Source organism: Orbicella faveolata, unplaced genomic scaffold, assembly GCF_042242905.1.
Source record: "Orbicella faveolata isolate gen_17 unplaced genomic scaffold, um_ofav_v1 contig_34, whole genome shotgun sequence".
NCBI lineage: Eukaryota > Metazoa > Cnidaria > Anthozoa > Scleractinia > Merulinidae > Orbicella > Orbicella faveolata.
In genome coordinates this window covers 11,378,320-11,402,814 of record NW_028301563.1, presented here as the reverse complement: position 1 = coordinate 11,402,814, position 24,495 = coordinate 11,378,320, and the positions used below count along the sequence as shown (strand labels likewise).

The window sequence follows — 24,495 nt, the reverse complement described above, 5'->3', positions numbered from 1 at the left end:
TTTCATCCCCGTAGGTATTTTTAAAAACCGTCCGCCTGTTTGCTCAACTTTCAAAAGCAGTGGCTAATTCCGTCTGTTGCTTGTTTTAATTGAATGCCTTAGCTTTCTTTTCTGGTCGCCAGGCAGCAGTTTACACCCAACAGTTATTGCGGTTTCCCTAACTTAAAGGTAATGAATGGACTGGAACAATCTGAATTGCCATCCTCAAGTACTTCTCAATTAGTACAAGAGCCAAGGAAAATTTGACCCCCCAGAAGTATAAAACCACATAATTTATCTTAATTAACGGCATTTATTTTGAGGGTAAATGCACTGTTATGAGAACACGCAGACTTAAATGCTTTAAATCAAAATAATCCCGAGATGTGAAAACACCCAATGAGCTAATTACAGATGATTACTTTCAAGGGGTCGTTACTTTCGGGGGGTCGTTGCTCGTTACTCTCGAGGAGACGTTACTTTCGAGGGATCGTTAATTTCGGGGGGTCGTTGCTCGTTGTTTTCGAGGGGTCGTTACTTTCACACGAAGAGTCGTTACTTTCGAGGGATCGTTATTTTCGAGGGGTCGTTGCTCGTTATTTTCGGGGGGTCGTTACCTTTGAGGGGTCGTTACTTACGGGGGTCGTTATATGAAAGCACTCTACGAGATTTCTATCACGCATAGAAATCGAGAGCGAATAATCAATTGTCTTAGATAAATCTACTTGTCGTTCAAGGCTTCATCTAAATCCGCTTCACAGACACCTCGAAAATGCAAAGAAGTGGCTGTCATAACTTTCACCTGACTACTGATTGGAAAAACATATGAATATACTATATCGAATCTGGGTCTCACTATTTTAGGGGAGGGGGGAAGGGGGTGTTAGGGGTGGGCTCGCTACTTTCGGGATTTTTTTAAGGGCCATAATTTTTTGACGTTACTTTCGTGGAGTCACTGAAGAGATTAAGCATGACGTTAAGTCAAACAGCAACGGCAAAAATGAAACTTTTGCCGTCTGTTCTCAGCTGCCTGTACAGTAAAGCGAAAATATTTGTATTTTGCGGTGAATAGTAGGAGACATGTTTCTATTTTGTGTGATTTATTTAAGGATTAAAAGAAAAGAATGAAAATTCAGAGGTAATCTTTGCCGTTCGTCGTCTGCCGTTAAACTCTCCGCTACTTTCGGAGGGTCGTTACTTTCGGGAAGATTATGGTAAATCAGAAGCGAACTACAACCACGAAGATAGCGATTGGCACGTTATACGGCCGAAATATTGCAAGCATAAAGTAACGGTGTAGGTGGAGCATCGAGAATCTTGCCAGCACAACAGTACCATTTTGCCATAAAACAATTAGTTCTTATAATTAGAACTATTTTAGCTGTCCATTTATTTTGAAACACTTGTAAAATCGCAAGCCATCTTGTAGTTCTATACAGGTTTTTGTTTTGTGTTTGTTGTAAAACACATGTGACTTGTTCTCAAGGTCATTCTCAGTTTGATTGTAGTATCGGGTTTTTTTTCAATTTTTTTTTTTCTTTTTTTGCACTTTTGAATTACCATTATGTTTATTTCGCGGTAGCAAGAGGGCTAGGAAAAGAATTTTACGTAGGCATAGTTACCAGCATAATAGTTGCAGGCGAGCATATTTAGGAGTTCTCTAGTCCACTTTAATTTTGGGCGTAGTACGGTGCTCTAATACAGTCAAACCTCTGGTTGCGACCACCTCTCGTAATTGACCACCTCTCCTCAGTGACCAGTTTTCTAAAATACCAAGATTTTCCAAGTCAAATCACTATATTTGGAAACTCTTGTAAGCGACCACCTCTCGTATAAAGCGACCGCGACCACTTTCGGAGCTGAAAGCCGTTTGACATTTTCTTTTGTTTTTAACCTCCCGCAAGCGACCACTTAACAGATAATAGAGCGGAAATTGGATTATAAGGTGTGGTAGTATTATCGCATTTCTGGATAGTACAAGAGACGGAAATTTCTCGATGGGACGTATCGGATTTTTTTCTCGAAATTGACTTTTCGCCGGAATAAAACATTTAAAACATGGGGTGAGTCTCTGCAGTTACCATATACTATTGAGGCAAAATTTTGACCCAATATGGTCTCAGCTGTCGTAAGCGACCACCTAGGCTTAACATTTTAGGTGGTCGCTTACGGGAGGTTCAACTGTACTTGATTTTAGAACATGGGGTGACAACTCGTAAGGCATCATTCGTGATCATTCTCATTAAATTTGGTTTTCTTCCTGATAAGTTAAAAAGAGGCCATACTTTCGCTGATGAATTCCTTTTTGACAAAACTTTAAAGCGTGGCCAAGCAGAATCGTTTTGAGACTCCGGTTGGCCAGGCCATTCAGCTCGCACGAATGAATCCTGTGCACAAAATTCGTTGCGAATCTTCAAGCGTTTTATAGCTTTGTTCCTAGCTTAGAGAGGAAGAATCCACGCACTTTAACAAATCTTGTGAGGATTTTAGGATGCTAAAGTTGGGGATAAATTTTCGGATTTGATATCACGAATAAAATTTGTTTATGATCTGAAATTAATCGGGGAGCGGGAATCTAACTATTCAGTATAGATTTTCATTGAATTAAAACAAAATGGTTTGATTCTAGACGAATATGGCGTGGGTGAAAGACTATAACAGACGTATTTCACGGGACTTAGTAATCAGACTTTATTTTGAAGTCATTCCTTTCATGTAAAATTTATGTTCAAAAACAAATAACCCTGTAAATATTAAAGTTACCGCATATACCATTACAGCACCTTTAGAGGTGTCTCGCGTCCAAGGGATGTAGCGCGTCCGGTTTAAACTGTAGATACCTAAACCCCTGTATCAAATTAAGCTTACAGAGCTGGCTATCACCCTATACCAAGAATTTTGAAATAAAATGAATTGTCGAATTTTTCACGACCTTTAAATGCGAATGTCCCAATCATCATATGGGTCCCTTATGAAAGCTACGAGTCAAAGGGATTTCGTTCGTTTGCCCTCAAATTTGGACAGTAGCTAGTTTGACAGGTACAGTAAAACCCTGTCTACGAATTTTTGATTTCCAAATATTTTTTCTCGGAGAGCAATTTTTGTACAGTTACTCCATATTTTGTTAACCCTATTTCGAAAATGTTCTGTAACTTTTCACTGAAATTGAGCATAAAAAATCGCAGACACGAGTTTTTAACGTTTTGGGTCCGGAAACTGAAGGACAAATTAAAAATGCGGAAAACAACATTTCATTTTTGTCCGTTGAAGACAGCAGACTGGCTGTTGAAAGCTCACAATTTTATACAATTTTACCAGAGAACGTTTTTTTTACCTCTTTTAAAATTCGCTTTGACTTTTAGCTTTCAAAAGGTGATTCGGACGCTCGCATTTAGAGGTCGCAAAAAATGCGAAAATTCTTTTTATTTCAAAATTCTTGGTATAGTGTAGAAGTCAGCTCTTTAAGCTTTAATTCGACATGGAGGTTTTAGGTATCTACAGTTTAAACCAGACGCGCTACATCGCTTGGACGTGAGACACCTCCAAAGGTATATGGTACCCTTAATTCACGGAGCTGAAAAAGAAACAAACCGAGATTGATTTTGACTTTTAGTGGGAAAACCAAAAAAAAAAAAAATCAAGTAGTTATATTTGAGTTTCACTTGAGAATGAAAACCTGACTTTACAAAACGTTCCCAATCTATTTCTTTTCGTTCTTGGGGTTACAAGCCATGCCATATTCATTTCAATTCGTTGAATAAATACATACAAAATAAATAAACTGGCAAACCAGTTCTGAAGTGTCAACATTTAACCTGCGTAACAGACAGACGTGCACGTTTAATATCGGATCGTCAGTTACGCCCTCGCGCGATAAAAAACCTAGCGATTATTTATAACAGTGACTCATCCCCACCGCTCCCAGCCCCTGTACATGTAAACCTCAATTTAGCCACAAAATTAACGCCGTGGTTCGTGATAGTTGATTTTCCGCTAACTACCATGAATTATCATACGCGAGGTCAAACGGTCCTGGGTAGTACAAGAGACGGAAATTGCTCAATGGGAAGTAGCGGATTTTTCTCGAAATTGACTTTCCCCAAGAATAAAACACTTAAAACATGGGGTAACCTCTCTGCAGTTACCATATGCCAATGAGACCAAATTTTGACCCAATATGGTCTAAGTGCTCGTGAGCGACCACCTAAGCTTGACATTTTGGGTGGTCGCTTACGGGAGGTTCCACTATATACTGGTATGTACGTGTCACTAGTCAGGATATGATACCTGAATTCTTTAATCAGAGCATATTTATGTCTCTAGTCTGCTATATAACAAGGTCAGCGATACTCTGAAATCGATTTTTACTTTTGGTCTGACAAAGTCTCTACAGTGAAACAAATTTACAAATCTGATGCAGGTTTTGTCTATCAGTGAGTTAATCAAAGGCTCAATTCCCGCTGTTCTCTTGAGACCAAACTTCAGTCGTTTCTTCTCAAGATGACTGTGCGCACGCTCAATTTTCTGAACGGCACACGCTCTCATCCCCAGAGACCGCGATCCTTTGGGTCAGCAACAAGAATCGCTACGTCATGTTCAAGAATCACAACCTCTGACCTAATCTCGTCACCAGAACCCGCGCGTTTTCGGTGACCGAAAACACTCAACGGCTCTGGAGGTAATCAAAATCCGAAACCAGAAAATCCTGTTTCCCGTTTGATTGTGCGCAGGCGATCAAGTAGAATAACGGTTTCAGATTATGTGTGGAGAGAGTAACCGCTGTGACTGATGCTGGCTCCCCCCGTCCACACTACGCCGGAGAAATTTAAAATGGCGTTTTCACTCTGAAAACGCAAGAATTGTTTTCCGACTACACTACGCCGGAGCAATTTGAAAACGCAACAACCTCAAAAAATGTTGATTTGTATTCGAGGAACACTCGGGCAGGGAAATCACGTGATTATCCCGCGCGATCGTCTTCCAAAAGCTTCTTTTTCAGAATGTTTTCCGTCCACACTAAAACGCAAAGCGGGCGTTTTTTCAAATCCTTCCGGTTTAAAGAGCTTTTTCGAAAAGCTCCGTTTTCCTGATGGACTAGTGTGGACGGTAGGCCTAACAGTAGAAATAAAGCGTTTTCAAATTCCTCCGGCGTGGTGTGGATGGTTCGTTGTTGGAGCTTCTGGAACAAGATTGTTAGACCCACCCAGCATCCAGAGGTCGCGATTTTTGATGCTGACCAAAAAAGATGGCAGCCTCTGGTGACAAGAATGAACAGCACTTAGTAACCTAGCCTCCTGTGAAGTCATGAAGGAGTTCTGCGTAGGAAGGTAATGGTAACTAAGCCTAAGTTAGCCAGTGAAACAACAAAACTTTCAGGGAATCAAGACCAAAGCAAGCATAAATAACTTGCTTATCCTACATATACATCTAATATATAATTCCACTAAATAAATTTCATTATTTGAACCTGACTGACTGGAGTTGGATAATAATATTTGTTAAAAACCGGATCATTAGATAATGTAATTTGAGAGTTTTCATTGGCTTAGCCATCATGGGTTATGAGCCATTACACCATGCTCTGCAAACATAGTAAGCCTACGTGCAATTTTTCTGCCGTTTTTAGCGTTATTTTAGTCTAGTTTTCTGTAATTTGGAGGCGTTTTTAATAAAACAATTATTCCACTTGCGCTTGTTGGATATGAGATGATTACAGCTAACTCAGTGCTATGCACCTCATTGGCTATCTATCATCTCATATCCAACACACGATCATGGAATAATTGATATGTAGACTTGGCATAATTCTCAGATCAAAGTTACACGATATTTAAAATAATTTTGACACCAAATAGTGCAGATATTAAAGATTGCTTGAACTTATGCATATTATTGCAAAAAGCCGGGAAATACCCTCAGGTTTTGTTCAGGAACATTATCTGTTCTATGAAGTCACTCTCAAACTTGTGAATTGTAGGAAACAGGTGACATACCAGGACAAACATCTGTGTATATTAAATATACACAGATGTTTGCCCTTGTATGTTACCTGTCAGAAATTTTCTGACAACTAGTGGGGAGACAAGTGGAATTATTTTCTATCAATATTTTCATGCCTTCCTGTTTGTGAGATCTCGCCAAAGCTGTGTAATATAGTAATTAATGATAATTCTGTTAATATTATGCTAGTTTGTTCAAAACATTAAGTTCTATTCAATTGAACAATTTATGCACAAGATGTGAATTTTGGTAAAACATAACTCAGATATCTCCCATCTTTGGCTTATCACATGTTTAGGGCAACTGAGCTATAGGAAATATCTACTGAATTGCACATTTCAAGGAAATATCCATACCCGCTCCAAAATGGTTATTGGAATCTCCAAGGAAGAGATGGGTAATGGGAATCTTGAGAGGGGTGCAATGGGAGTTTTAACACTCCAAAGATTCCCTGAGAGGGGTGTGGATATTTCCTAAAGTATTTTGACAGGGGTAGGATGGGAGTTTAACCAGGGTCATAGCTAAGCGCTGGCTGCCAGCGAAATTCGCCGGCTGAGAAAGAGGTGATTGCCAGCTAGATTTTGGTGGGCGATCACTCGGTACAGGACAACAAATGGTTTTTAGGTTACATACGTACAATCATTGGATATCTGAACCATATTGAAGCGTCTAAATGAAAAGTGTTGAATGAATTCCTGACTACCTTGAGTATCTGTGCCACTACGATGGGTAGAGCAATTGAAATAAAATCTTGTTTTGAGCGCTTGTTTAGCATGTTCTCTTTCTGTGTACTGCCTCTGCCATCTTGTAAACACAAAGCTTGGTAGCCCCACATTCAAGATGTTGCAAAAGATTGGGGACAAAAATTTTGTTTCAGGTCTCTCATGAAAAACGGTGACTGGCTCAATGAAAATCTTAGCCGGGAGACTATTATCTTAGCTACAACCCTGGTTTAACCCTCCAAGAAAAGGCCCTGCCAGGATATTTCTGGAGCAACCCGTCATAATAACATAGTTAGAGTAGAATGTAATGGAATCAACTTGGTTTCTTCATTCTTGCAATATCAGTTGTTGTTTGTGACCAAACTCAGTCAATTTACTATACATCAAATTAATTGGCAAAGATGTGATTATAACAGGTGAATATGACTGACTGACATTATTTGACAGCATAGTATATGATAAGTCCAATAACTCCCAGTATCGCAAGGCAAATGACAGCCATTATTATCCTGTTCTGGATTATCCTGAAAATATGTCAAATAAAAATATTATTACATATGGTAAATAATGAGCAGTTCAAGTAAAAAACAAATTTGCCCATCTGAAAAAAAAAACATCCCAAGTGTGTGCTAAAGCTTTCAAAATGTCTAAACCCAACAATGTCAGCAGAATTAACAGAAGAGTACCACAGAGATAGTGGGGCATGGTGGCTCAACTCCAGATCGAGAAGTCCGAGTTTGAGCTCTGGCCAGGGTACATTGTGTTGTGTTCTTGGGCAAGACACTTAACTCTCACAGTGCCTCTCAGGTGTACAAATGGGTAGCAGCAAATTTAATGCTGGAGGTAACCTTGCAATGGACTAGCATCTCATCCAGGGAGAGTAGAAACATTCCTAGTCACTTCATGCTACAGAAACCAGGATAAGCTCCAGCCTGATGGGCCACTTGGCTCATGTGCAGAATTTACCTACTTCAGAGAGACAAAGGATAAGCATGAAGTAATATGCATATGTGTACCTTCTCATCATTCCTGTTAAAATCCTTGAGCTTTTTGACAGGTTCTTGTCGGTTCCCCTTGTCTGCAAGGACAATGAAAAAATGAATACTGATAGCAATTTAACTCAACTTTGAATCAGACTAATATTTTCTGACATTCTGATTCCAGTTAAAATTAATCCTAGAGGACTTACTCTTTCTCTTGCTCGCTCTATGACTTCTCTGTCTCTGTGTAAATTATTCATAATGTCAACTCCTATTTGTTCTGAAATAACAATAAAAGTCATGCACTTCAGAAGCTGAAAGTACAAGTTTCTGGCTTGAGACAGAAATTTGATCACACTAATGTATGGCAATGAGTTTAAATTTAGTATTACACAGCATCTAAGTATAAAATGTGAAACTTGAAATGTGAAGTGTAAAGCCCAAAATAGTAAGTGTCTGAAATATGAATTGAGAAATGTGAAATGCAAAGTGTAAGGTGTAAAGTGTGAGGTGTGAGGTATGAGGTGTGAAATGTGAATGTAAATTTCGAAATATTGCATGAAAAGATACAGAAGAACAGCACCAAGGTAAAATCCAACATTCGCATCTACAACAGCCTTACCTGTCTCCACACACATTTTATAACCTTCCTCTAGTTGTCTTCCAGACCGTTCCACTCTTTCAGTATTGTCCAACAATCTGGCCCTCTATGTAGAATATCATGGATGATACAATAAACCAAGGCAAGTTAGAAACTTAAAAGTCTCTAAACAGGTTTTTATCACTCATTGTAAGATCAAAGGGTGTGTACAGTACACCCTGTTTCAAACACTATATAGAATCCTGTAAGATCTTATAGAATTCTTTTATTATGAACTAAATAGAAATAGGACCTTACTAGCTTAACTCACAAAAAAGTGGTGCAATGGGAACTAATCAGAATTGAGAATTTTGTGATAGATTTGACTAAGAAAGTTATCATGCTGTAAGCTCAGCAGATTTTGAAATCATTCACTCTATTCACTACTCCATGATTTGTACTCCATTCAATCTCATTACTAAATAATTATCCTCGATCAACTGTAGAGAAATAAAGTTTTTTGTCAGTGCAAGCAAAAACCTACCTGATCTTCAGAGCTATGAGAATCTTCACCACCAAGCAATTCATTCCTACCTTCCTGATCAGAAAATGCAACTCTAGCTTTTTTCTGCAAGTTAAGAAAACAACATGTACATGTGTACAGCTTGTAATAACTTGAAGTTATTTAAACACAGACACAAACCTGCCAACTCTTCCAGATAAATTCCAATCTCCGGGACTCTTAGATGGGTCGTCAAACTCTCTTATATATGCTATGGTTAAATTTACCGGGGCTCAATTTTATGGGATTCTGGTAGGGGGTAGGGTTGGGTTTGGGACTAAAGGGGTGGGGTTGGGTTAGTGACTAAGGGGGGTAAGGTAGGGTAAGGGACTGAGGGAGGAGGGTACTGTGAAAAAAGTGAAAAAGTAACAAACTAGGTAAAAATTGAACCACAACATTATTTTGAATATGAAATTTATTGGTACTCTCATTACTTTGTTGGAGAGGCAGATTGATTTTGTTCACCTCCAAATTGCAGGTAATCAATTGCAGGCCCCTCACGAAACTGTGAATGAATCAACAAGTTCACTCAAAATTTCAAGACCTGCTTCTGCAGCCAACTTGTAAAACCAAAACATGTGGCGATAGAGCTCTTTCTGTATGCACTCTGAAGATTTGGAACACTGCTCATTTGGAAATACGTTGATCCAGTACAGTTATATTATCAAAGAAAAAACTCAAGACCTTCCTTTTTACTAAACTTATTAAGAGTAACTCTTTATTATATTTTCAGTTTTTTTATTATGTATTTTGCTAGTTTTTTAGCTTTAAAGTTTCTTAGAGTAAAATTGTAGTTTTTAGGAATAGTTTTGTAAAGTGCCTTGGGCAACACAATTATAACAACTGTAACAACACAATTATCAGATGTATATTGTTTGGGTGTAAAATCCTGGAGATGGGGACTCCCAATTAAGAAGGTCGGGGATGCTCATCAGAAAATTTGAATTAAACCCCTAAAGGAGACCAATTTGAGTGTGGTTCGAGCTTCATTTCACCAAAAAGATACTACTCTAAACAGAATAGGCTCTATCACGAAGCGCTGTTCGGGAAGGACCCCACGCTAGTAGACCAGACTCGAGAGAGTGACAGAAACCAAGCCTAAAAACGGAAATGAGTGTTTTTTAAGGTTACTTCCCACCTTCAGAGGCCAAAAAAATCGTTTTTTCTTTTATTAGGCAAAATTTAAGTTCGTCATTTTATCTAGTGTTTCCAAAAGAAAAACATTAAAAATCTCAAAAAGCAGCCGAGTTAATTAGAAAAAACGTATTTTCAAATAAAGTTAATAAACTAGGAAGGTGTCACAATCTTGTCAATGGGCGAGAACCCTGGGGAAATTTTTGCGGCAAACGCTCATCGCTCGTATTTCATGTCATTTGCATATTTTTATTTACATCACGCACTTGACAAAAATTCCCACGTGGAAGCTCTTTCCGCTAACTCCTGTGGAAAAATCAAAAGCAGAAAAAAGGCCTTGGGTAAAGAAAACGAAAAAACCGGCTCAAAGAAGAAAAAAAAGCTCCACATTGTCAAGGAAAGAAAAAAGAAAAACCTTGCTGAAAACGACAAAGGCCCTTGGTTTGGCCAAATGCCTTCGACAATCTTCGGCGTCTGCTGAAGATCCGGAGCGTTCGAATATCCTTGGAGCAAGTAGCTTAAAAATCAAAGTTAACGTCAGTGCAGGCTGCGAACAAGATTCTTCGTTGGAATCTGGCGGAAGTGATGAAGAAAATGAAACCTACCCAGGGGAACTCATTTCAGCAATAAGGGTATTTCTTAAGCTGTCCGTCGATTCCTTAACGTCTTGTTTTTCAGCGGCACATTTTCCCCCTTTAACCTTTTTGGTGCGGGTTTTGCCTTTGCCTTTGCCTTTGGCATCTTTGCCCATTATATTACGTCGCCGTCCTGAATTGAACTCCACTGAGCGAGATAAAAAAACCATGTTGCAATGCGATGCTTTTCCCGGGAAATCTTGATCTATTGTCATAGGCACTAGGAGGTCCTGTTGTTCCATTGGCTTGCAGTTTTATTAGGCGTGATAATCTCCGGGCGTGGCGCGAGTTGTTTACGAACCTTTACAAGCTAAAATCTCGCATTTGATTTTTGGAGGAATACATCCACTTTGAGCGAATTTATAGGGTATGCAGATTTGTCGGATTTTCGTGAAATTTTGCCAGAACATTCCAGAGATAATGACAAACCAAAGTGTGTCGGGAAATTTTGATATTTAACACATTTTTCCCGTGGCGTCCATTTACGCAACACGTCTCGCATAGTTTTAGCTACTCCAACTTTAGAAGTGGATATCTAGACAACCAATCAGAATATCGAAAAAGCCCGACACACTTTCGTTGATTGATGCCTTGTGAATAAGACTGTGCAGCCATTTTGCTCGTACTGCGGAATCTGATACCCAATAAATTCAATAGAAGAAGCCTCGGTCGTTTCACGCCTTACCGCCTCCTGACACTTCCTAAAAGAAAACTTTGCTGAAATTGTATTTTTTCGTAAAGTACATTTATTAAGCTTTCTTATGATATATAGTTTGTTGGGGTTTTATTGAAACTGGCGCACGTACGATTTTTTTCCCAAGGGGCACCTGCGAAGGTGGGAAGTAACCTTAATTGCTGTCTCTTCATGTGCACCCTAAAAGATACTTTGACAGCTAAAACAGTAGAACTTTGCGTTTCGTCCTGAACACTCTAAGTGAGACCAAACACCTTAATTAAAACCCTAGGTGAGATGACGAGTATCCCTGACTTTTTCAAATAGGAGTCTCCCCCCTGGGGTAAAATCATGGCATTAATTCCACCTCTCGATCTTTTCTTCCCCAAGATAATCTCACCACCTCACCCCTGGGCTATAATCCGTAACCATATAAGACAATTTGTAATATTCAAGTTCAAGTCCTCTCTTACCAAATCCTGTTCAAATCTCTGCATTTCATTGTTGTAAGCTTTGAGCCTGTGCCCCAATTTTGATTTCTCTTCTCCCGAAACTTCTCTCACTTCTAGCTCCATTTGTTCAATCTAGCGAGGGAAAAAAATCACTCTTAAGCATGAAATGCTTGTGAAGATACTGTGACTAGACTGGTGTTGAGCCTAATCTGACTTCTGAGCACAGCATCTCAAGCTTATGACAGACCATGATCACAAGCTATGTTCACACTAGTTTTCATGTGACACTACTTGTCAAGTGTGAACACGGTGTAGACTTTATAGTGCCAACATATTCTGTCACTTGTTTTCTTTACCTTCACACCATTTTCTTAAATTTGCTTCTTGTTTACAACAGTCATTATGATATTCATTTTGAGAATTATAGAAAATAGTTGTCGTACTATAAAAAGCTGTCTTCTGACAGATGCAAATTTTGGGCATTTTTTGAGTCTGGAATTTCGAAATTCTAAAATTAAAAATTGCTCTTCTGCGACAGAAAAAAAAAATTCGAAAATACAGGATTAAAAAGGGGTATTAAAGAGAACTGAATAACACACTCCAAGAAGATCAATTCGAACTTATGGTAATTGGATTTCCATCAATTTTGACACAATAAAGCAAGTTTTCCCTTACCAATTCTCTAGCTTCGTCGAAACATCTTTCCACATCACTAACCGCGCTTTGTTTGGCAGCTGCAAATAAAATAAAACTTTTTTTTCAATATTAACGGAGTTAGAATATGCCAACAGTGGAAAACGACCGAAAATGACAAATTAAAGTCTATTGAAATTGATCGCCAAACTGACATCCGTGAAGATTGGGAATCTTGCATATCCTTGCGGTGATTTCTGCGCTAATATTGCCAAACTGTTGCTCGTAATGATTGAATAAGTCAGTCATCGTTAAAGACAATATTCTAAAATTCTAAATCGTCGTTTTTCGTTGTAGATCACCGTAAACTACGAAGAATATTCAAGGAAATCTCAACATCCACCATTGTTTTTTCAACTCATACCATGTTCCAGTCTCCCTTCCCGTCTACCTCGGTCGTTTCGGAACGTGATGCACGTGACTCGCTGGGCATTACTAAAGTCAAAGTCCGTTCATTCGCAGCTTTCCGCATCAAATGGATTGCAAGTAGATTGTCAAGATGACTTCTGTCCAAGAGTTTTTAGATATTCTTTATCAGTGGCAGTGGTTACCTCTCCTGACAGTTCTTTTCGTAATCTACATCACATACTACTTGTTTCACGTCGTTCAAAAGCCTCGGTTAATCGGCAAGGATGGTCGTTTTCGAGAATTCATTCTCCAAAGTTGCCCGATTGTGACAGAACATTATTGGCCAACAATTTGGTGTTTTGGTGCTAGAGCACAAACAGTCATTCGAGCTCTCATCCGATCGCGACCATCTGTTCCTTTTCGGAGGTAAGGTGTCATAAAAGCCATGTCCTTGTACATAAACTCTGGTATGCTATCACTTCATAGTTTGATAGCAAGCTCACTTTGAGACGCCAGTAAAAACAAGTGTGAATAATTTAATAAGCTGTCATCTTGCACCTGCAAGATTTCACGCTTGGTCAATTCGAAATATAGTGTTGTTCCTTACTAAAATGACAGAGCAGGTCTTTTTTTCGTTATTAAAGCAACAAGAATGAGCTGTAAATTTCACTATCTTCTGGCTGTGCTCAGTTAAATGAGCAAGCGGAAAAAGAGATAACATGATTACATAATGATTACAGAGTCAGGAGTGAGATAGTTTGCACGTGCCTTGTAGGTGCCAGAGTGCAAAAAAAAAGCCAAGCTGTAACTATGATGTAAGGCAGGTGAAGTCTGTATACGAGCCAAGTGGCCCATCAGGTCAGAGCTTATCCCGGTTTCTGTAGCATGAAGCGACTAGGAGTATTTCTACTCCCCCCTGGATGGGATGCTAGTCCATCGCAGGGTTACCCCAGCATTAAGTTCGCCGGTACCCAGTTATCAACCTGGGTAGAGAGAGGCACTGTGAAAGTAAAGTATCTTGCCGAAGTACATAACACAATGTCCCCAGCCAGGGCTCGAACCTGGACTGCTCAATCCGGAGACGAGCGCACTAACCATGAGGTCACCGTCCCTCCCAACAACAACTATGATGTACTAGCCCAAAAATCATTCTTACTAGTTCCCCAAAATGTCTTACTATCAGGATTAAAATTTGGAGTGAGGGCAAGGTGCCTGGGCTTGGGAGTGACTCTTTTTTGTAAGGGGGTGGGGAGTTCCTTTTAACAGCACCAGTTCCAATTAGTCTGGTGAATGCTGGCTTCCGATTGGGCTAAAAAAAATATATTTTGTTATACTGCCCAGTCGGTGGGCATCAGGTTCACAGTATGTTTTGTGTGTTTTAATGCAAAGCCTACATAAAAGCTAGTTCGTTCATTGTATTTGTCTTGCTTGTTCAGGGGTTTCTTTAGGGTTGGGCATGGGGAAAATTTGGAGGTGTGGTGGCCTCATGCCTAGCGCACTTAACTCCAGATCGAGTGGTCCAGGTTCAAGCCCTGGCCGGGGACATTGTGTTGTGTTCTTAGGCCAGACACTTAACTCTCACTGTGCCTCTCTCCACCCAGGTGTATAATCAGGTACTGGTGACCTATGATGCCTGGGATAACCCTACAATGGACTAGCATCCCATTTAGGGGGGGAGCAGAAATACTCCTGGTTGCTTCATGCTATAAAAACTGGGATAAGCTCCAGCCTGATGGGCTCCTTGGCTTGTATGCAGGGACTGGGAAAATTGACTGGCTATGAGGATGATTTTGTGTGCCTGGTTTGATCATCTAGTGGAAAGGTTTTATTAAAAAGAAATTCAGTTCAAAAGGTTTTGCTTGCCTGTAATAATAATAATAATAATAATAATAATAATAATAATAATAATAATAATAATAAATAAATAAATATTTATATAGCACCTATCCATGCCTGCTCTAGGCGCTGTACAATTCGCCAGAATGAGCTGTACTAATCTTAATAATTAAAAATGTGCATTTAAGAAAGTAATAGAAGGTAAAAATCGCTAAGAATAATAAGTTTGAGTTTAGATTTAAAAGAACTTAGATTGTCACATGAGCAGATAGAAACAGGTAGACTGTTGCAGAGTTCAGGAGCGGAAACAGCAAAAGCTCGAGAACCATACGTCTTCAGGTGAAAATTTGTGGGGTTAAGAAGTAATAAGTGTGATAATCGGAGGAATCTGGAAGGTAGAAAGAGGATTCTGTAAAACCAGTCACCCTCCTGCTGAAAACATCAAATTATGAAACCCCTGTTGTTTAGCCAGATTTTACTTGAAAAGAAAAATACTACCTATGGGGTAAATGGTAAAAAGTGAAAATGAAGTCAAACTCATTAACAATTCATCAAGTTTAAACAAAGAAAATCATGACCGTGACGGTGTTTGGATATCTGAAATTGATTAGCATAGATTTTTACGATTTTATTTGTCCGTTTTCTCCTTAGTTTTAGTTTTGATTGACAAGATATATCAAACACTCAAGACAGTGTTTGACCACATTTCCAAACAACTCGAAGTTCGTCAAAAATACTTCACTGTGTGTCATATTTTCAACTCTCTTCTCGGTGGAAATGTGGTCAAACACGGTCTTTCGTGTTTGATATATTACTTGAAATGTTAATGAGCCCTATGTGTGGTACCAGGGAAACCTTGGAGACCCCCGATGGTGGAATTGTGTGCTTGGACTGGTTCGATAATGACACTAGCACTGTTTATAAAGATGCAGCTTCTAGACCCACAGTGTTAGTACTTCCTGGTCTAACAGGTGAGTAATTCCCTGTAATACCGGTATCTAGTTGATTTTAAATATTTTGGTTTTTTCCCTCTGTACATTCAAACATCTACTGTGAGTGGACATGCACTCCCTGTGACAGGGGAGAGGGTTGTGCAACACCAAGACTCTCCCATGGGGTGCAAACCCTTCAAACTTATAGTTGTCCCAACTTTGACAGAGCAGTTTTCAATTGAGTGTCGAAAGTAATCAGACAATTACTTTGTTTTTGGTTTTGGTTATACTACGGTTTAAGATTGGCTGAGTAGGCTAACTGGTAAGTAAATTGGTTTGGTTTTGGTTTTGGTTTTATGATGCTCAGTTGAAAACTGCTGTAATCTAAAACAAATCAAAAACAATAATTACCAGACTTTTTGCTCTCCGCTTAACAGAGGTGTTTGCTGATTGCAGGTTTATTTTACGGTAAATGTGGGAAAAAAATTTTGGGACTTCAGCTGGTGTCCGCTTAATATGGGGTCCGCTTGATACAGGTTTCACTGTATCAGCCAAAAAAAATTATTAGGGCTGGCCCTTGGAGTGTCTACAGGATTTTCAGAATAATCTGCCATTCATTAAATCCGTTTGAATGGAGATATTCTATGCCCTAAAGGTTAGTCTTTGTTTTAGGCCTCAACTTTTTTGATACCTTCCATAATTGGCACTGAAATGTCAAACCCATCCTAAGGGTGAATGAGGTGGTTAACTATAACATATTTATCAAAATAAATGAGTGAGTTTTGTTCCAGGTGGAAGTGAAACAAGCTATAGCCGACACTTAGTGTTAATTGGTGAACAACTTGGAGTGAGGTATGTTTGTTAAAATGTAGGCACAAAATTTGACCTCTGCAACTCAAAATTAACCATCTTTTGGCTCCGAAACTATTGACTACGGGAACATAGTGACCTCTCTACCCTCTCAAGTAGGTAAACCATGCTTAATGACTTGTTACACGACTCACTGAAATAGCAAAAAAACTCTGTTTAGTGCACTTCAGTGTTGGCAACTGAGGCATGTGAAACACTGTACCTGCATAAGTTGCATTGCTATTTAGCAGGAATTTATCCCTGACAGCATGTGATCTCACTGGCTACCTTGAGATTGCGTGGCATTCAATGAGGAAACTATGTCCAGCTCAAAGTCTCTTACCGGACAACATTGCAAAATCAGTGCTGGAATCTGAGAACCTGCTAATCATGAATTAAGTAATGACCCTACTTTGTTAGACATTTAAATCTGTTGCTTTTTCAATTTATGCAGTTAAATGCAATTTAGCGGAGCGCAAGTCTTGTCTTCACGGTCAGCAGCATTTAGATCTGCGCATACGTGAGGATTCCACCTGTTCTTGGGCCACAGGGTGTTGTAGTAGGTTTGCGTTGAGTCAATGTTTTCCGAAAGTGTCAGAGTATTAAGCGTGGGGGCTCTTCTCAGAGGTTGTTTCCCCTCCCCTGTCCCTCCCTCTCCTTCCACTGTTTTATCAGTATGACGGTGCCTACTTTGGGGGCTCATGGCTGGGTTACCAGGATTTGCCAACCATCGGAGTGGTCTCCATCTAGGAACTGGCTGCCAATAGTGGAAACTCCTGGAAGTCTCAGGCACCCAACCTCCACTTAGCAAGGCAGTAGTTAACTTCTCTGTTAACATAACCTCAACCAAAAAATTGTTCACTTTTGTCAATCTCTTATTATAGGACAATTGTCGCAAATCACAGAGGATTTGGTGCATCTCAGTTAAAGGTGACAATGTTATTTAACTTTTAGAGAGTTAGGTTCAGTAGAAAAAGTCTCTGTGGAGAGATCTTCAAGATTTTGATTGATATGTTTGTTTCCTGTCAGAATTTTATTAGAGATTTTGACCAGAACATTAGCATTAATGAAGCTGTCTTTACACAGACACCTCGCACTTTCTGTGCAGCGAACACTGAAGATCTCAAGTTTGTTCTAGCACACATTCATGAGGCTTATCCTAAGTCACCCATCCTTGGTATGGGGATTTCAATGGGAGGGTAAGTATCTTTGAAAATGTACTTTGTTTTTACAGTCAAGTGTCAGGAGTAACATTTTTAGTGCTCAGTTTGTTTATCGGTAAGAATAGCTTGAATTTAGGGTTTCAATTTAATGTACACTTGAGGCTTGAATTTAATGATGATGCTAATTTAAAAAAATATATGACTCAATGAAACTGTGTTTCCTTGAGCCTTGAAAAACATAATCCCTTACAACTCCCGCTCTTGTACTAACACAGGCTAAATGTAGGTCAGTGGTGAATGGCTGGGGCAGATACAGGATTTTAGAGAAGGGGGTTCGAGATACTAACTGTGGATGTGGTCCCCTGTAAGGGGGTCTGGGGATATCCTCTCCCAGAAATGTTTAAAATTGAGGTCTTCCAGCATTCTGAGACCAAGTCGGCATGTTAGAATATCTCATTTTTTTTATGTAGGGGGTTTGCCCGAACCCCCCCTAGATCTGCCCTGCAATGGTTCTCTAAAAAATTTGTCTCTCACAAGATTTCAGTCAAATTCCACTGGTATTGCTGTGTTTATTGAATATACAATTTCTCTTTAATTTGGAAGGCGTAGAAAATCTAAGGTCTTGAGGCTCAAATTTACCATTTACCGTGCCTTGTATTTGTTTCACTTTCTTCTTAATATGATCATTTTGCTAAATGCTGAATTTTAATTTGAGTACTGTTTATTATGCACAGCATGATCCTGATGAACTACTTGAATGAGATGAGAGATAATGAAGAGTCTGATCTTGTTGGAGTTATGGCCGTATCAATCCCTTGGAACTGCATGGAATCATGTGTGTCGCTTGAACAGCCAATCAACAGCTTTCTTTTCAATAAGCACCTGACAAGGAACCTTGTGAATATGCTGTATAGGTAACTTACATGTACCAGTGGTGGATCCAGACCTTGAGCTAAGGGGGGAGCGGGGGGGAAGGGGTGGTGGTGCAGGTTTTTTTGCTTGCAAGCCCTGTCAGCTTTTCTTACTTCTGTGATGTTTTCTTTTTTTACCCAAAATAGGGGGGGCCCTGCCCCCCCCCCCCAGCCCCTTCCCTAGATCCGCCATTGTGTACAGTAGTTTACATGAACATGTAAGCAAGATCATTTCAGGCAAATTCTAAGAGAAACTATGATATACAAACCAAATGTCATTCTCAATACCTCTCCCCCCCCCTTCCCAAATAAGAAAGGAAAAAAATATCTCTTACAGTACTTCTGTAATCTGAATTTCCTCAAAAAGTTTTCCTTTCAAACGTCCCTTGTTGTTTGGCAAGTGAAAGACAGAATCTGCTCGCAAAATTGCAAAATCCACTAGCCACAGACTATCACACATGACTTTTTTTGCATGTTGACAAAGTAGCCATGTTTTCACCCAGTGACGAGTGAGTGAGGACTCCCACTATTATGGCAGTGACATACTCGTTTAACAGTTTTGGAAACCAAAATCTGTTTCTGGGCAGGAGATGATTCAAGTCCATTTTCAATACAATAACATAAACATGACATCATTAGTTAGGTGTCCACTGTTAGTCAAGAGAAAGTTTTGTTATTATCACTAGTATTTCTTTTCTTGACAACTAGTGAACTTGTTTATTTGTGGTTTTGTGTGGTGTTTTGGAAACTGGAGTTAGACATTGTTAGCTTGAGAAGTGATAATTCATAAATTATAGAATTAAATTCATCAGTATATTTTGTTTCATTTACTGACCTTCTTTGATCTGATTATACTTTTAAAGGAATCTTGAAGTGTTTGAAAGCCATTTGGGGAATCTCCCATTTGACATTCACCATGCATTGAAGGTAGATAATCTCATGCACTATCTTATTTTTACTTAAAAAATAGAAAACATGTAACATGTTTTTATCGAATTTTAGTATAAATCTACTAGCGTTCTATCACGAATGCCGCTCTCTGATTGGCTACACTACTCACTATCTATTCTGTGAGAGATAGTGAGTTGTGTAGCAGTGTGCCCTTGTTAACAAAATGACAGCCCTTTCTTGGCATTTTCAAAGTATGTTTGAAGAGGGTTAGTTTGAAGTTTTGAATGACTATGAGATTTATGCTAAAACAATTAGATTATTTGCTCTCGATTCCTATGTGTGATAGAAATCTCAAGCTCATCATCATCATCATCATCATCATCAGTTCTCGAGGTGCTAGTAGGCGCATAAGGCATAATCTACACGTAATTGTTAAATAGAAACACGAGTGGAAGTTTGGGCGAAGGAAAAATGCCATGAGAACATGAGCCAACAGGTGAGTGTTTCCACAGCTTCTTCGAGTTCTCCCAAATTTCCACTTGTGTTGCTGTGGTTCAACAGAAACATGGGGGACATGTTTTTTTTTATTTCTTTTAGAAAAATTCCACAATGAAAAAAAGGGAACAACTTGTTTACTTTGATTATCAAAATGTAAATTCTCTTTGTTCATACCATCATTACCTCAACAGCTCATGCTAGTTTTGTGTTTCTATTGAGTTTTAGAAACATGATTTTAAACCAATCAGTGTCTGTAATTTCTTTGGGCTATTTAATAATTTTTTTTCATATATACTGTTTGTGTCAGTTATTTTGCTAAATATTTTGCATCAACTTTATAAATGTTACAATTTTGAAAGGGACTGACTAAATGAACAGATGCTGTTGCTTATTATTAATTTTAATTTTAATATCATAATAAACAAATAGTAATTTTTTTCAGTCTCGGACCATACGTGAATTTGATGACAGATTTACATCTCCAACATTTGGCTATCGTAACTATGAAGAATACTACAGTGCGGCAACCCTTCACACTAAACCTCTACATACCATAAAAGTTCCTGTACTCTGTTTGAATGCTGCAGATGATCCTTTCTCCCCTCTACACGGTTAGTGCTTCATGCATTTATTTATTTTATTAACATTTTAAATTAAAAACAAGCAAAATCAAATAGTAGCAAAAACAAATGCAAAGGACTAGCATCCTATCTACCTGTAGAGTAGCAAATTATACTCAGGTAGCCACTGACTTCATGCCATAGAAACAGGTATAAACAAACAACAGTGTTGGCAGTTATGCCGTGACTGGCATGATATCAATACTTAAACATTGATATCACAGATTACAAAGTGGTGCTATTAATAAAAACCAGGCATCCTTAACAGGGTTCCACGTATTGAGCTTTAAAGCCAAGCTGTATGTTGTGTTTTTGGTCAAAACTCTTTCAATTACTCATCAGATTTCCTCTCCATGCAAGCATATAAATGCATATATTTAACGTGTGGGGCAGACCTGACAGAAAATAGTGGGGGGTGGGGGGTGGGAGCTGGGTAATGTGCAATAGATCAGGACCACTGGACCAGGTCCAGGCAGAATCACTGTGTTGTCAATCACTGGTTGGCACTCCTGATTTGTTGAAGTTTGTCCAATTTCCAGGATAACAGACTTTTTAATACCGTCCATACATATCTCATGTTTTACTACATGCTATTCATATTGTTGAAGTCATATAAATTCATATTTCATTGGTTTGTCATTACAGCAATTCCACTGGAAGCACTTGCACAGAACTCAATGGTTTCCATGGTGCTGACATCTTATGGTGGACATATTGGTTTTGTGGAGGGAATCACAATTCACAAGAGCAATTACATGGAAAGGCTGTTTTCTCAGTTTGCTAAAGGAATATTTGAACTTGCCAAGAAGGACAAATTGAAAGAAATTCTCGAAGACGCCTCTTCATGAAAAATAATGTATTTTATTTACTTGATATGGTTTCGAAAGCTACTTCCACACATGGTGCTAGAGCAAAGTGCCCAAGATGATTCTTGCTGGGCACTTGTGTGAACACACCTTGTTCCAAGTATTTGCACCAGAATTCGGGTGCAGTGCCCATGTCCAGGCACAAGGTCTAAGCGCTGTACTCAGGCACTAAATGGTACTTGGGTACTTGGGGTACCCAGTGTCTGAACAAAACACTATTTTGTGCCGGTTGCCCACTGCAGGCAACAGTGCTTGGGCACCAAGTGTAAACACAGCCTTAGTGGTGCATATTAAAGGAGCTAACTCACAGTTTGCACATCTTGAAAGGTTTAGCCTAAATCTTTCAAGTTTGCCATTTGTAATCCATGTTAATCTTCTCCCCCCTAAACCATCCTGTTTCCTTTATCGTTTATTGCTGTCTGTGGTGTTTTTTCTTTCTTAGTAAAGTTCTATTTTCAGGCTTCCTTCAATTAAGATGTAATTTTGTCATCGCAAAATAGCTAAAAATCCTGTGATGTAAAGCTCCTTTAAGTCCATAGTTTTCAGGACTGATTCATGCAGACTAGAATGTTGTGAACAATATTAATCTTAAATACCACAAAAGATGTCATGTCAGCATAATGCTGCCTAAGCTGTAAATATTGGACCTTTTCTTTTTGATATACAACTTAATCAAAAAGTAAGACTCACATTGTGTCAGAGATGTGATCAGACATTTACTGAAAGTAAACAAGTTATATGTAATTATTGTAACCCTGTTTGATAAATTAGCATACTCTACACATTATAAAAAGATTAAGTTATTGCATAATATAGTTACAGCCGACTGAAGCATGTAGCAGTTGAGTGTGTGAATAGCTAATGTTTTGCACTTCTGATTGTTTTACTTATGGTCGGCTTTCAAAAAATCTAAATCAAACATTTCTTGAGGAGAAAGTTTACTTAAGACAATTTTTGCATGCAGTGTTTGATACTTACTGAAAAACTCAGAAAACCGGTAAGAGTATAAATGTTTGAAGAATTTTATCGTGCAGATAGGGAAAAGCCAAACTAGACCGCAAACAGCTACGATCACTTTGTTTGTGGTTTTGAGGTTTGCTCGCATGTCCTGAACTTTATGTGGTTGGTCAGTACACAATTGACTTGTCAGAATCAAATCAAAGTATTTTATATGATGATGTTTTGACACGCATGGTGTATTTTTAGACTTTCAGTTTTAAAGTTGAAATATTATGCACATATCGCAGGCTTCTACCTGGGGTTGACCCCAGGGGAGACCAACAGGGTTGTGAAAAGGGTAAAGCAATTTTTAGCTACATTTTCTTTTGCAGATATTCCCTCTCAATCCCCAAAATGTTTTGCAGAATTTCTACAACAATATTAATTTAATATTGTTGTAGAAATTCTGCATCCCCTATAATTTTAGCTTGGGATTGGGAAATTTCAGGACCTTGATCAATAATTTACTACCCCTGTATTCCCCATCATACCTTATGATCTATAGTCTATCTAGGGGTCCACCCCTTGGAGGGAGCCAGTGATATGCACATAAAGATGCCATACCATATCCAAAACTTTGCTGTTGGAACTGCAGGCTCAGTTTATTATCAGAGGTAGAGTAAAATTTTTTAAAGATTTTTAATGAAGTGATACTGAGTTGACCTAGCTGCACATCCATGGCTTGTAATTAAAAAGATATTGAATTTTGAGGAGGCTGCCCCTTTTCTGGAGGCTTCATTACCCCGTTTAAATTGCTGTAATGTTTAAGGCAAATAAGCGGTGATGATGATGATGGTGATGAAAGTTGCAACCAGCAGCTTAATACTAAGACGTATTTTCCTGCAGATTATCAACTACATTGTTTAGGAGGCTCATTTAATATTTTGCAAAATCAACAGAAAGGGGTCAAAAATTGGTCTAAAAGAGAACAGTAAAACTCGGGCACATGACACTGACCCACTTAATTTCTGGTAAAACTAGTAAACATCAGTTGTATAATAATTTTCTCATTCAATGTAAATGCATATATGAGTAAAGACTTACAGACAGTGTAAATAGTTTTCAGCTGGGCTGTCCGTCGTGTGTAACCTGTACACATTCTGTCATTTATTTAAAAGTTGACAGTGCACTCCAGATACTTATATTTCACTCTTTATTAAAGGTTCTCTTTCTGTAGGGGAAAGATATCTGTCATATTCATTTACAGGTGCACTTCCATGACAAAGCATGGGTAAAATTGATTCAATTTTTTGTCAAGAATTTTTCCATTTTCTCTCAACTATCTCTAAGACAGTGACCTACTTTTCATAAAATTATGGGCTGCAATTTAGGAATGCTAGAAATGGAAAAAGCATTTTGAAAATATCCAAATGGCCAAGTTTGAGGACCCTGGCATTAAAGAATGAGATTTTATGATGGTTCGAAGTTTAAAAAACTAAGACCAAGACCTTGCTCTCCAGCAACATTTTCCATAGATATCCTTAAAATTTTCAGAAATTCAAACTGTTGTATAAACTTACTCTTTAATGCCAGGAGCCTCCCACTTGGCCATTTTGGAATTTTTGATATGCTCTTTCCATTTTTGGCATTCTTAAGTTACAGCCCATAATATGTACTTTTTTAGCTGCAAAGGGCTTGTTGCTTGCAAGGTATCATTAAGGAAGTCATTTATAAAATTTTTAAGTTTTATCAAAAAATTATTTAGTATTACTTTTAATAACGTCATTACAGTGTAATCAGTTACATTGTTGAGAATAACTTGCCTGCAAATTAAAATGCAACTTGAAGATTCTAACAGACAGTATATAACTGTTATAAAGGTCAAGGTACTTTTTGCATGGTGTGTGACAAGTTCTCAGGCAATTTTTCCTAAGCCACTGTCTTGAATGACACAAGTTTGGTCCAAGTACATCCATCACCATTTTTTATTCTTTTTTTGTTCAGAGGAGGGGCTGTCATTTATATTTTCCAAAACAAGGAAATAAAAATCAAACTAGTATAGTTAGAAAATTGTTGTTTTTACATACTGTCTGAAGTTGTATGATTTTTGTAAAACAATAAAACCATTTTCCAGTACATGAGAAGTATTTTGGGTTATAAACTATGACCAGAGTACTCTGACGCCACTGACATTTTTGCTTATACAATAAAATGGACAAAAAGCGTCACAAA

At 38.5% G+C, this 24,495-nt stretch overlaps 2 protein-coding genes across 2 annotated transcripts; one reads left to right on the top strand and one right to left on the bottom strand.

Moving 5' to 3' along the window:
- Positions 1 to 4,258: 4,258 nt before the first annotated feature.
- Positions 4,259 to 12,798, bottom strand: LOC110050135 (vesicle transport through interaction with t-SNAREs homolog 1A-like). Its single transcript, XM_089270986.1, has 8 exons — positions 12,566 to 12,798; positions 12,393 to 12,451; positions 11,739 to 11,849; positions 8,806 to 8,889; positions 8,304 to 8,388; positions 7,891 to 7,961; positions 7,718 to 7,779; positions 4,259 to 7,225 (listed from the first exon to the last, which is right to left on the bottom strand). Exons 1-8 carry the CDS (start codon positions 12,657 to 12,659, stop codon positions 7,138 to 7,140), a joined length of 654 nt encoding a protein of 217 aa, XP_089127112.1. The 5' UTR covers positions 12,660 to 12,798; the 3' UTR covers positions 4,259 to 7,137.
- Positions 12,799 to 12,851: 53 nt separating this feature from the next.
- Positions 12,852 to 24,399, top strand: LOC110050136 (phospholipase ABHD3-like). The gene is made up of 9 exons (XM_089270882.1): positions 12,852 to 13,184; positions 15,444 to 15,565; positions 16,318 to 16,378; positions 17,260 to 17,305; positions 17,462 to 17,574; positions 18,273 to 18,452; positions 19,313 to 19,376; positions 20,281 to 20,449; positions 21,104 to 24,399. Exons 1-9 carry the CDS (start codon positions 12,910 to 12,912, stop codon positions 21,304 to 21,306), a joined length of 1,233 nt encoding a protein of 410 aa, XP_089127008.1. The 5' UTR covers positions 12,852 to 12,909; the 3' UTR covers positions 21,307 to 24,399.
- The last annotated feature ends 96 nt before the right edge of the window (positions 24,400 to 24,495 follow it).